Below are 11,517 nucleotides of genomic sequence, written 5' to 3'. Positions count from 1 at the left end.
TGGCCAAGCGTGTTCGAGCGTGGTCGTGCTCTGGAGGCCTGCGAGGTAACACCGCCCGTGGACCTGGATAGGCTCGTCGCAGCCGTGGTCGCGGCCCTGGATGACGTCACCACGGACTTGCCGCTGCTCGGCGGGCAAGTCGAGGCCTACCGCGCCTCGCTGCGACAACTGGACGTGTGCTGCCGATAGAAGGCACCAACGATGCACGTCAATGAGATGCGTAGCCGATCGAAGGCTACACCTGTGTGTATGACGAGAACCGTGTAGACTAGGAAATCATGTAAACTATTGTAATGGAATGAAGGTCTTGCTCATGTGGTATGCGCCATCATATGCTGTAGAAGGGACTAGATTGGTCGACGATACACGCGCAGTTGAGATGAAGAAAGATTGTCTGTTCGGACACTAGCTGGGAAACCTCTCGAAAACCATTGATTTAGCTGCTGCAGGTTCATGCATTTATAGAGGTATGCATTTACAAAGTATTTCCATGAAACCGTCAGTCTACACCGGTGTATATCACCGGCGACGGAGGCGTCCCGGTGCAATAGTAGGACCAACTCGCACGTGGGTGAAAATTGTGAAATTGGTGTCGACACGGTCGGCATGTTGGCTGTACGATGATGCTCAAAGTTTCTAGTTCATTTTCGCTGGCACTATAAAACACCAATGGTCCGTCATGGTGCCACCTAAGCCCAGGAAGCGTCGGCTTATCACGCTGCCGCGCCGTTCCCAACATGGATGTTGATGAAATGCACGTATTAAAAATACTATACAGAGGTTTCGTTAATACGGACCATGGATGCGTGCGGTTTACAAAGCGGGAGGAAGACGGGCGACTGCACGTGCCGTTGACGCGTCCATTGGGCTGCTTCAGGTTTCGCGCAGAAGAAAATGCGTTGCTTCTTGAAGTTGAGATTTACGAACGTTGCAGTAGCTTTACACCTCCTCAGGTCGTCCAAGAGCGCAAGCCTGTATTTCCACAAATAGCATTGTTCGGCGCTCGCCGACAACGGCGCTTCTGACGTCACTTGAAGAACGAGACGGAGACGCACCGGCGTCGTATCATTGAAACTGCGCTTGAAGAAGCTATTTGAACGAGCTACTGCAACTTATTAGCATGGAACGACGAATGTTCTGCTTCTCACCAAGTTGACTCGACAGAGGCCACCCTTTCGGCACTCTGCCTTGGTCCCCGCAGCCTCCTGCCGCGCCATGTTGCTTTTGACAGTAGTCGGCTATTTTCTTTTAGCCAATCAGCGGCAAAGAAACCAATGGCGTGGCGTCCCAAAGCGTCCGGGCCTGGTGTTGACGTAGTCTTCCTCTGTCTCTCGCAGCACTACCAAGGAATAAACCAGCACGTTTTTGCACCCGGGCCGCTATTTCTCTTTCGATATACGAAACAACGCTGTCGCCGGCGTTGAAAACCTGCTTTACGGCAAGTAGACAGCACCTGAACGCAGCCGTTACAAGCAGTCTAATGCTGGCGCACACATGTGTCGACGGCGAGGTTCACACGCCACCGATCGCTATCCATGCGACCCATTGATGGCGTGATGCAGTGCTTGCTTTGGGATGTTTGCAGCCACATTGCTGCCAGCGTTTGGTACCGCCTGGTATGATGCACCTCTTGGACACGAAACTGCCGAGTGAAACTGCCACCGTGGGACCATGACGCTTGGGCGATAAGATGGAATGGTCTACTGGATTCCAACCACCTTTCACGGTGGCTGACGACGCGGCGTGTCGGTCGCGTTCGAGGCCTGTCGTGCGCCTTCCAAGTCTTGCCACCTTGTGTGCAAAGGAACCTCCGGGTGTCTAGTCCATCCGGACAGCAACACATACGAGGGCTTTATTTGGTACCAAGAACACGGGTTCGTCGATCGTGGGATCAACGAGCAATCGAGCGTTGGTTGGACGCCGCAGAACCACGTACGTGTTGGATTGCCACCAGCAAAGATCCAAGAAACGCTGGACGAAACTGGCACCTTGAAGTTGAAAAGGCTCACTTTGAACTTCAAGCGCCCTGTCACATGTCGCGGGCCCATTTCGGCAACATGTCATTTTACAAAACGATGACCCGCGCCAACACGAGCATCTCGAGCGGGGTCTACGTGCGGTCCAAACGGCACGTTTACCGCAAGGTGACGCCGCCAGCGACACAGCTTCTACAAGTGCACCGCCCGCCTGCGTTTACCAACCCGCACTACCACGTCGAGACACAAGACAACCAGTATCCGCTGGCGCCGCCAAAGTACTCGATGGACTTTTGGGACGAGATCACCGATCTGCTGAGCGAACCAGTCGAAGAGATCGAGCCGTTGTGGCAGAGCTCCGAAGCGACGGCGACGCGAGACCACCTGCTTCGCGAGCTCGCGTCCATCCAAGTGCACTCTATTTAAACGCTCAAATCCTATTTATGGCGCCTCTCCAAAGCTTCCATCGAGCTTAATATGCATGAAACCGCATTATTAAATCGAGCGTTTGGATAGTGAAAGACGAACACTAATACAAAATGCTGGAAAGAGGACAAGTGTGGGGAATTTGGGCCAAGCACACCGAGCGACACGAATGCGATTCAACGTGGACATTGGAGAGCATTGGACCGAGACGTAATAATCTGTAGTAATCGCGTGTTAGTAGCGCGCGGGTCAGCTCAAAAACAAAAGTGTCCAAGTGCATCAACTTGGCGAAAAGCGAACAAGAGAAGCGTGGTACACTGCCTTGGACCGACGTCAGGGCACGGCAACTCAGATTCGACGGGGCCGTCCACGTTGGTGTCACGTGTCCACATCAACGTTATACTCTTGGAATTTCAAAATCAAAATGTAGAGGCCGACTCTACGACGCGTTTAACGTTATTTGGAGTGCTCTCCGACCTATCGACTCAGAAATGTGTTGCGACCGTCGAACTCGTCGATTGACGCGAAATAAAATGTCGATCACGCCTCGTCACGACTGCGATTCGACGACCGCGTGGGTTGGTCATCTGTGGAAAGGAGGCCTGAACGAAAGCGCCGCAATCCTGGAGCTGCAATCTGCAATCATCCTGTTCCGATGCTAACTATACTATACTGTAGTCGCTTCCAAAGGCGGCCATGTTGGCGGCCCTTGTCAACCTTTAGCGTTACAAGATTTCCCACTTCGTACACCTATTTTACGCTCGTGGGCATGAGGGTGCCAAATGGAAGATACTTGATCTGTGAATGCATTTCACACATTAGTTTCACATGCATTTCACACATTGAAGAGCCAATCAATCACATGCGAGCAAAGCACCTTTCACAACCGGTCTGCAGAGCTGGTCTGCGCATGACAATAATGCGCACAATCATATCGACGCCATTTCGCACACACGAGCATGGGCTGGGTCGCCTTCCGCAGCTCGTATTTGGCTCACTTTATCCGCGTCAACGAGAGCCTAATCAAGCTCACCGACGCCTTTCGAGCCCTTCACGCCTCGGACGCCGTCTCATGGCAGTGGTTCGTCGTCACAGGCAGTCAGGTCCCACTCGGTCTCCTCATCGGCATTTTCTGCCCTGCACAGCTGGAAGCGATTCTACTTGCAGTCGTTGTGACCCCGATGGGGCTTGCGCTCGCAGGCGCACTCGGCGTACCGGCGCAGTTTGATGCGCTTTTGAGTCTTCTCCTGGCTGCGTCCATTGCGACCCACATGCGTATCGGGTTCTACATCTCGTTCTATGCTGTTTACACACGTATTGTGTCTGGTCTTCTGCCATCGTCGTGGTCGACAACGCGCCAGGATGCGACTGCGCTCGTGTGCGGGGCCGTCCTTGTGCGGATGACAGCCTGTTCCATCGAGTCTATCCGGTTGTATTTGCAGGAGTCGGCGTCGGCGCTGATCGGGGCCGGTCTCATCCTAACGAGCATCGCTGTTTGCTTTGAGCCCAAGATTGTACGCGTCCTCATACTTCTCGGTGGGCTCGGGCCGCTCGTGCGTCAGTTCCGCGACATTGCCACGCAATCCATCTAGCATAGCGGTACTAGTATATAGCATATGAACGCATCTTCTTTCATGAATCCACTGAGCGAAAACGAACTCAAAGACGTCGCATACATCACGCCTGAATAGTGCGTGGGAGTTGGCACTAGCACTTGGTCGTTAAAGAGAGCTGCGGAGATGATTCATATTCCGTGGTGGACCCCACTCGCCGAGTGATAGCTCACTCGAGGTCGTAGTGCAAAATTGTACGCGGGCTCGTGTACTTGGACCACCCTTGTGTTAGAAATACTGTGCACAATTCGAGACGATTGCAATCACCTTCCTTTTCTTCGTTCACTTCTTTTTTGCTCGCCGGATAGAAAAGTCGTCGTAGACCTGATAAAGGCGAGTGTGTTGGGATTCCTTACAGTTGATAAGAAAGTTTGAGACGCCCCGCTTGGTGCTGACGGCGCAGTACGAGACCAAAGACGCCACATCCAGCAGCTTGAACAAGAGGCGTTGGCACGACGCCAACGCAGCCAAAGTGCACACTCATCATGGCGAGGCTCGCGGCGATGACGGCCGGCGCCAGCATTTCGGCCACCTCGAAAATACCAGCCGCAAATTAAATACCCACATAGGCCAACGCTTTGGCCAAGGCAGTCGCGATCTTTACGGGCGTCGTCCACGCTGGCAAAAGATAGAGCGTTGGCATCATGTCCGCGTGCAGCGTGAGGCCGTAGAAGCTGACGCGGGGGTGCTCGGCCAAGAACGCGCCAAGAAGTGGTGCCAACAGTACTTCGTACTGCGCTGGCATCTCAAATGCATGGGCAAAGCAGAGACACAACAGTGTAGCCGGGAGGGCCAGCATGTAGTGGACGAGTCGCGGGCGGTAGACGCCGACAACGAGGGCGACGAGCAGCAGCATCACGCCTGTCCCGTAGCACCTTGTGGCGTCGTCAGGCGACTTGGTATCTGGAAGGTAGGACTGGAGTGTGTCCAGGTGGGCGCGGTAGAGCCGGACGTGCTCGGCGCAAGCGCCATCAAAGGCTTCCCAGTCATCCATACTGGCGGACTACTGGCGGTGCTCCTTGCTGGATGAAGCCAAGTTGAGAATGCTGATGTTGCCCGTTTTTTCACACGACGTGTTTTTTACGTGGGATTGGTGAACTACGACCTGTACATTGTATTTTACTATATATTGTGTTTCACACGTGCTTTGCACTTGCATTTCACACATATCGAGCCAACCAATTAGAATCGAGCGAGCTTACAACCGGTCGGCGGAGCGCTGCCACCATCACAAGCACATACAATACCGGTACCGGTAGTAGTATCGCCACAAGACATGGACTGGGTCGCCTTTCGCAGCGGTTGCATCGCTTACATTAACGACTACCCCAAAAAGTCTCTGCAAGCACTCATTGACGGCGTAGATGCGAGGTCGATAGACCTCGCCACGTCGAGAAGGTCGTTGCCGCGTGGGTTGTGAGCGCGATGGGACTTGCGATCGCCGATACGCTGGACCTCCCGGCGCATTTTCGTTCCAAGACTAGCGCGCCCAACAGGCGGAGAAGCGCGACTAGCGAGATCAAAGGTAGGATGGCAATAAACGTACATACTACTAAATGCAACGACATGTACCACAGTGTCTTGATGATAAACCTGTGCACCGCCTCGTTCAGCCGCCTTTTGCATTGCAGGTTGGCAACATACTGCATTTCTCACGCGTGTGAATTTGCCGACGTTTGCCGTGGGAAAGACACCATAGACAAATAGAATACCGGTATCGTAATTTGCACATTCATTTCACACGATACGCTGTGGACTCCAATGACCGCGTTTAATTAAGTCCTAGGGCTTGCATGATCTTGTGAGGACATACCGGTACCTGCTGACATGACGCAGGGTCATGGCCGTTCATATATCGAAGGACGACGTGAGGTGCTCCTATGCATGGTCAAGCTCGTCACGTCCGTCGATTGAAGAAGCATGTGGACCAGCTACAGTGTAGCAATGCGTGTATAGTGCACAATGATCTTGAGCAACTAGGTACTCTTGACGACGCGTGTCCACAAACGGGCTTGATCCCGCACCAGTGCGGTTGCGAGGAGCTGTTGCGAGGCTGCTCTCGTCGCAGCCGCGTCGCCAACGGCAACAGCAAACTCGTGAAACTATCAAGTGTATCCGGATCCGGTTGTCCCCATGCATTCCACACAGATAACGGCCAATCAGACGCGACCACGGCGCCTGTCCGACACACAACCCGGACTCGGACCGTCGCCGCCAGTCGCCAGAGAGTCCATGGACTGGACGTCGCTTCGCACCGCGTGCGTGGACCTCCACGCCTACCACGTCAACGCGACCTCGGTCGTTGCGCCCGAAGCTGGCCCACTGCGCAACCTCTACCACGCTAGTCTGCTGCTCGCCGGCGTCGTCCTCGGTGTTGGCCAGCCCCGCGTCGTCGTCAAGTACTTTATAGCTCTCCACGCGAGCGTCCTCGTGCTCGGGGCGCTGCACGCACTGGGTGTTCGCCAGGCAGAGGCGCGGCTAGCACCTCTCCTTGGTGCGCTCCTCAGTGACCATCCGCAGCTCGGTCTCCGCGCCGTCTTGGTCTTCTCCGCCTTCAACTCGCTGCATGCGGCGCTCTTCCCAGTCGTACCACTCACAGTCATCCTCGACGTCGTTGCGCTGGTATCGAGTCTCGTGCTCGTGTACATGGTGCCGATCGCGGCCGCCCTCGAGCTCATGCACCGCGTCGGGCCGTCCATCGCCGCCTTTGTCCTCGTCTCCACCGGCGTCTTTGGCTACACGGGATCGCTCGCGCTGCCGCTCCAAGTATCGGTGCTCGGCTGTATTGCAAGCGTTATGCTCTGGTTGCAGTCGACGCCAGGCGCTCGCTTTCGGCGAAAAGTCGTGCGACTGTAATAATGTATTTGAAAGGAGAGTCGTTCGCCGCGTGTCGTATTGCTGCGGTAGGCTTCTTGGAGTTGCCACGTCGCAGCACTTGTTGGGCAGGTGCATCGATTTTGAAGGAGCAGCTCGACTGTTGAGATACGACCTCACGTGCGCGGCTCGATGCGAGATCCTGCACGGTCGCTCATAAATATGTGCTGTGTGTGCGCTCTTGCGATGCCGCCTGCAAACCCAAGCACCAATAGGGACGTGGATCGATACGCTGTGAACGCTACGAAGGCGCACATTTTTCGATGTTCGGCACTGTGTAAGTGTACGATCGAGCCACCGGAAATCGGCATCACTTGACCAACAAAGGTATCCCGAGTGCTAATAACGTTTGAATTGGATGTCAAGAATGTCAAGTTCTGTAGGGACGGGCTCATGTCTGAGATTCTCAGATACGAGTTGCCTTGTCCACAACTCAGATGGGATCTGAGTACAGTAGGCTTATTGCAGCTCTTATTGCTACGTCATGTCGTGATCCTCAAGCGATATCTTTCTACTGCGCTCGGTCGTATGCATGGGACGACCTAGTAACATGGTACGTTATTGCGCTCGTTGATGGCTACACGGTTGGCGTTGCCATAGCTACAGCACTACGAGGTAACCCTCGCACGGTCGACGACACGTGCCACAGTGTTTTCTGTGTCTTCCTCGTTGGTCTGGAATCCTCTCTCGGAGCGATAAAGTACATACTACTTGTCGGCTTCTGATCCAGCGACAAGGCCCGAGCAGTTGCACCGCGCGAGCGACTTGACTTTGGCAATCAAAAGCAAAAAACCATACAAGATCGAAACAACGTACTAGTACTAGTAGAGTACACGGCTTGGGGTTGGGCAGCGAGACGGCTATCGCGGGGTCGTCGTGGGATTCATGAGGGGATGTAGCACAGTAGCAGGTCACGGTCGCGTCAATTTTGCCTCAAAATCAGGTACTCGCTAACTCAGGTCCTGTCCACCTCTCTGCATCGTCAGGTTGGGAGCTACAACGCCGGGACTACGCTGATAGAAGATGCTTGCATGTCTATCACCATGGCCGATAGCATCCACCTCATCGTAGAATACCTTCCTTGGTCACGCGAGGTAGTGACCATGGGATGCATTGCATTCCTTCTCTCCATAGGTGGTTATTGCTCCTGCGCTGCGTATATTCTGGAGCGAATGCTCGATGTGGCGAGCCGCAGATTCGCGCCGTGGGGCTGGGCAAAACGATCGGTACCGTAGCACTACAACCACACTGGGACGATCCACGAGCCTTTCGACACTGGCGTCGCGACCAGATCTTATGGTCTGGCGTCTGATAATGCGCTTCCCGTCGATCGACGACGACTTCTGGTGCTTTTCCCGTGCGATTCATTTTCAGACACGCACCATGAAGCTCACGTGCCTCTCGCTTCTCGCGGCCGCCTTCGCAACCGTCGCTGCATCGCCCGTCTCGCTCAACGAGCTCACTGGCGACAACAAGGCGCGCAGGACCGAGCAGCTCGAGGCGGTCCTCGACGACGCCGACGTCAACCGCAAGTGCCACACGTCCAACAGCAACTACCTCCCGTCGCTCGTGCGGGTGCGTATGGCTCGAGCGTGTACCACAACTGCTTCCGCACCGACGCGCAGGTCGACGAGTACCTCGACGTGCTCGTCAAGCAGAACGCCGGTGTCATCACCAAGTTTCAAATCTCGACCACGCACAAGGGTACTCTCTTCACTTCTTACGAATCGTTTGTCTCATACCGAGGGGTAGGGTTGCCGATCTGGGCCTACAAGATCTCGACCGGCGCGCGCCCGTCGTCGCTGTACCTCCAGGCGCTTCTCCACGCCCGCGAGTGGGTCGCGACGTCGTCGGCGGTGCACACAATCTCGACGATCCTCGACAACATTGCGGCCAAGAAGCCGACGCCGACCGACACGCACGACCTCATCATCGTGCCGCTCGTCAACGTCGACGGCTACCGCATGACGTGGAATGGTGCCCGCGACCAGCGCAAGAGCGCGAACGAGGTCGACCTCAACCGCAACTGGCACACGTTGATTGCCAACCCAAACCCGCCGCCGCCGAGCTCGCTGGACTACCCGGGCCCGACCTACTTTAGCGAAAACGAGACAATTGGTCTCCGCGACTACCTCGACAAGAACAGCGCGTCGATCGACGGCTACATTGATCTCCACGCGTATGGGGCCTTGGTCCTGGCGCCGTTCGGCGACACCAAGCAGCCCGTCGGTGGCGGCCTCGATGAGAAGTACAAGACGATGAACACCAAGATCGCCAAGGCCATGAGCAATAAGTACAAGGCGACGCTCTCGCACCAGTTGTACTTCGTGTACGGCAGCTTCCTGGACTATGCGGTCCGCAAGTTTGCCGGCAAGCCGTCGATCACGATCGAAATGGACGGTACCAAATTTGTCGCGCCCGCGTCGTCCATCATCCAGAGGGGCAAGGAGGTCTATGATGGTCTCTCGGTCTTTGCCGCGGAGAACGCCGAGTTCCTCGGCAAGAAGCCGACCCCCACTGCGGCTCCCACGGACGCCCCCGAGCCGGCGCTGGCCCCGACGCCGACGGTTGTCCCGACGACCAATCAATCCGCGTGCTTGGGGGATTGAGATCGCGTCGTACACGTCCGAGTGTAATCAATAAATGTTGTTGCTCTAAAGATGTACACTACAGTGTTGATCGTTCTGTAAAGACTCGTGAATGACGTGGCGCATTTTGTCTATGGTCCATATGGGTAGACAAATGTCGAAAACAAACTGTTGGGCTGGTATCGATCGCTAGAAAGGGCTTAGGGCTACGAACGACGATCTTTCCATGCATTGGAACGTTATGTATTTCATCTTACGATGTAAATAACACGTAGCCACGATGAGAACAACACTATTAAAACGACATGCGTGACGATCGAGCATGACACTATTTAATACCGTCGTCAACCATGGGCGGGACCTGCCGCGTCTGCACGCGCACGTGCCAGCCGACTGGCGCGCCGCTTCGCCGCTGCCCACGCTGCAAGATGGCGCGCTACTGCAGCGCAATGCACGAAGCCAACGACGTGGGCGGCCACCGTGCTGACTGCGCAGCCGTCGTCGCCGCCGCCGCCGACGTCCAGCGGCTCCGCCTCGCGCTGTGGCGCCGCCCCGAGGCCATGACGGTCGCCAGCACGCGCCACGTACTCGAGGCCACGCAAAAGTACATTCGCGCGCTCTGCGCCGTGGCGCGTGGTCGGCGTGCGAGGCGGCGCTCGTGGCCGCCGTCTCGCTGCCGCTGTACCCGGTGCTTCAGGGCGCGTTCGTCCACCTCGAGAAGGCCTTGCCATGGTTCCTCCTCGCCCAAGACGACTCGGCCGGCGCATATCGCTGCTTCTTCTCGACCATCGAGTTCCTCGATGAAGCGGCCGCGCGCCCGATGCTCCACATCACAGCGTGGCGCTGCCCGAAGCGACGATCGATCCTCGATACACAAGAGTTGTTGACGCTGGTGCTGCTCCTTCTGCGCTCGTGTTCTACTTTCACTGGCTCCTCTTCCTCATGGGATCGACCTTGGACGCAGCGGCTTCGTCGTACATGCTGGGTCCCCACACCGACATGCTGCGCGAGATCCACAGCTTTTTGCTGCCGTCGTCGCCCTTGCGGTCGCTCTCGCGGTGGCGTAAACAGCCGCACGGACTGCGCAAAGCCATCATGCAGCTCCACCACGCCGTACCATGGAAGAGCTCTCGCTGCGCGACGACGCGCCGTGGCTCGACCTCGACGAGATCGCCGGCCTCGACCTCAGCGTCTAGTTTGGTCAAGCCATGCTCTTCGACTTGGGTATGGACATGTTTCTCCCGACAACCGTCGAGCTACTCCAGCGCGGGCCGCTTCGGGCTGCGTGGCGCGCGACGCCTGGCGCGATGACGGTGCTGGACGCTCGCCTGCACACGGCGGTCGAGCCGCTGTGACAACCAACGAGTGCTTCCTCCAGGGTGGACCAAAGCCACAAATACCGTATTTATGCTCGAAAGAATGAGGCTGGCCGAGTTGTGGTGTCAACATTGTAGAGTCCATGGTCGCACGCATACCATGGCAACGCCTGGTTGAAGGGCTTGCCGGCCTCAGCCCGTTTTCTACAGACGACGTTTTCGGCCTCGGTCCGTTTCCTACAGACGACGTTTTCATTTTTGAGGTTGCTGCCATTCATATTCTACGCCCTTTGAGCTCTCCCTTCGTTGGTCTGAGAATCGTCTCTCGTTATATAGAGTACATGACGGCTTTCTGATCCAGGCACGACATGTGCCATGGTCTTCTTGTGCAATGCAAACGACGAGATCAAGCTCGTAACTCGCCCGAGTGGTTTGCCAGCGGGATGGAGACGTCGCTGCGGTGCTCACCGCCGTGTCGAGTGACTGTACCGATATGTCGCGGTGCAGCTGCGAGTATCAGGTTCCCGCGATTAACTCAGGTCCACCTCTTCGCATCGTCAGTTGGGAAGCTTACAACGTCGTGGGCTACCGTGGTTTCGTGTCTAATAAAGCGCTTCTTCCCGTCAGTCGACGACCTAGTGCTTTTTCAAAACTTGTCGATTCATTTTCAGAAACGCACCATGAAGCTCACGTGCCTCTCGCTTCTCGCGGCCGCAACTGTCGC

The 11,517-nt window shown here is 55.9% G+C and overlaps 7 protein-coding genes across 7 annotated transcripts in view; 6 read left to right on the top strand and 1 right to left on the bottom strand.

The window, feature by feature from the left end:
- Positions 1-2,075: 2,075 nt before the first annotated feature.
- On the top strand, positions 2,076-2,467 carry SPRG_16364 (hypothetical protein; the record flags this gene model as incomplete). Its single annotated transcript, XM_012355716.1, has 1 exon — positions 2,076-2,467. One exon carries the CDS (start codon positions 2,076-2,078, stop codon positions 2,400-2,402), a length of 327 nt encoding a protein of 108 aa, XP_012211106.1. The 3' UTR covers positions 2,403-2,467.
- An 894-nt stretch (positions 2,468-3,361) lies between these two features.
- SPRG_16363 (hypothetical protein) lies at positions 3,362-3,994 on the top strand (the record flags this gene model as incomplete). Its single annotated transcript, XM_012355715.1, has 2 exons — positions 3,362-3,796; positions 3,845-3,994. The coding sequence occupies 2 exons, from the start codon at positions 3,362-3,364 to the stop codon at positions 3,992-3,994; spliced, it is 585 nt and encodes a 194-aa protein (XP_012211105.1).
- Positions 3,995-4,568: 574 nt separating this feature from the next.
- On the bottom strand, positions 4,569-5,009 carry SPRG_16362 (hypothetical protein; the record flags this gene model as incomplete). Its single annotated transcript, XM_012355714.1, has 1 exon — positions 4,569-5,009. One exon carries the CDS (start codon positions 5,007-5,009, stop codon positions 4,569-4,571), a length of 441 nt encoding a protein of 146 aa, XP_012211104.1.
- A 1,164-nt stretch (positions 5,010-6,173) lies between these two features.
- SPRG_16361 (hypothetical protein) lies at positions 6,174-6,871 on the top strand (the record flags this gene model as incomplete). Its single annotated transcript, XM_012355713.1, has 2 exons — positions 6,174-6,781; positions 6,827-6,871. Exons 1-2 carry the CDS (start codon positions 6,248-6,250, stop codon positions 6,869-6,871), a joined length of 579 nt encoding a protein of 192 aa, XP_012211103.1. The 5' UTR covers positions 6,174-6,247.
- Positions 6,872-8,272: 1,401 nt separating this feature from the next.
- Positions 8,273-9,498, top strand: SPRG_16360 (hypothetical protein; the record flags this gene model as incomplete). Its single annotated transcript, XM_012355712.1, has 2 exons — positions 8,273-8,451; positions 8,481-9,498. 2 exons carry the CDS (start codon positions 8,273-8,275, stop codon positions 9,496-9,498), a joined length of 1,197 nt encoding a protein of 398 aa, XP_012211102.1.
- A 329-nt stretch (positions 9,499-9,827) lies between these two features.
- Positions 9,828-10,832, top strand: SPRG_16359 (hypothetical protein; the record flags this gene model as incomplete). The annotated part of the gene is made up of 4 exons (XM_012355711.1): positions 9,828-10,061; positions 10,127-10,391; positions 10,442-10,590; positions 10,674-10,832. 4 exons carry the CDS (start codon positions 9,828-9,830, stop codon positions 10,830-10,832), a joined length of 807 nt encoding a protein of 268 aa, XP_012211101.1.
- A 641-nt stretch (positions 10,833-11,473) lies between these two features.
- The window catches only part of SPRG_21733 (hypothetical protein), a gene marked incomplete at both ends in the record, with an annotated part of 1,886 nt that continues 1,842 nt past the window's right edge, over positions 11,474-11,517 (top strand). Inside the window, one exon of the mRNA XM_012355710.1 lies at positions 11,474-11,512. Within this exon, the coding sequence (XP_012211100.1) occupies positions 11,474-11,512 (39 nt within the window). The remainder of the gene's footprint in view (positions 11,513-11,517) is intronic.

The sequence above is a fragment of the Saprolegnia parasitica genome (genome assembly GCF_000151545.1).
Source record: "Saprolegnia parasitica CBS 223.65 unplaced genomic scaffold supercont2.292, whole genome shotgun sequence".
In the NCBI taxonomy this organism is placed as follows: domain Eukaryota; phylum Oomycota; class Saprolegniomycetes; order Saprolegniales; family Saprolegniaceae; genus Saprolegnia; species Saprolegnia parasitica.
This window is presented reverse-complemented; position numbering and strand designations above follow the sequence as displayed.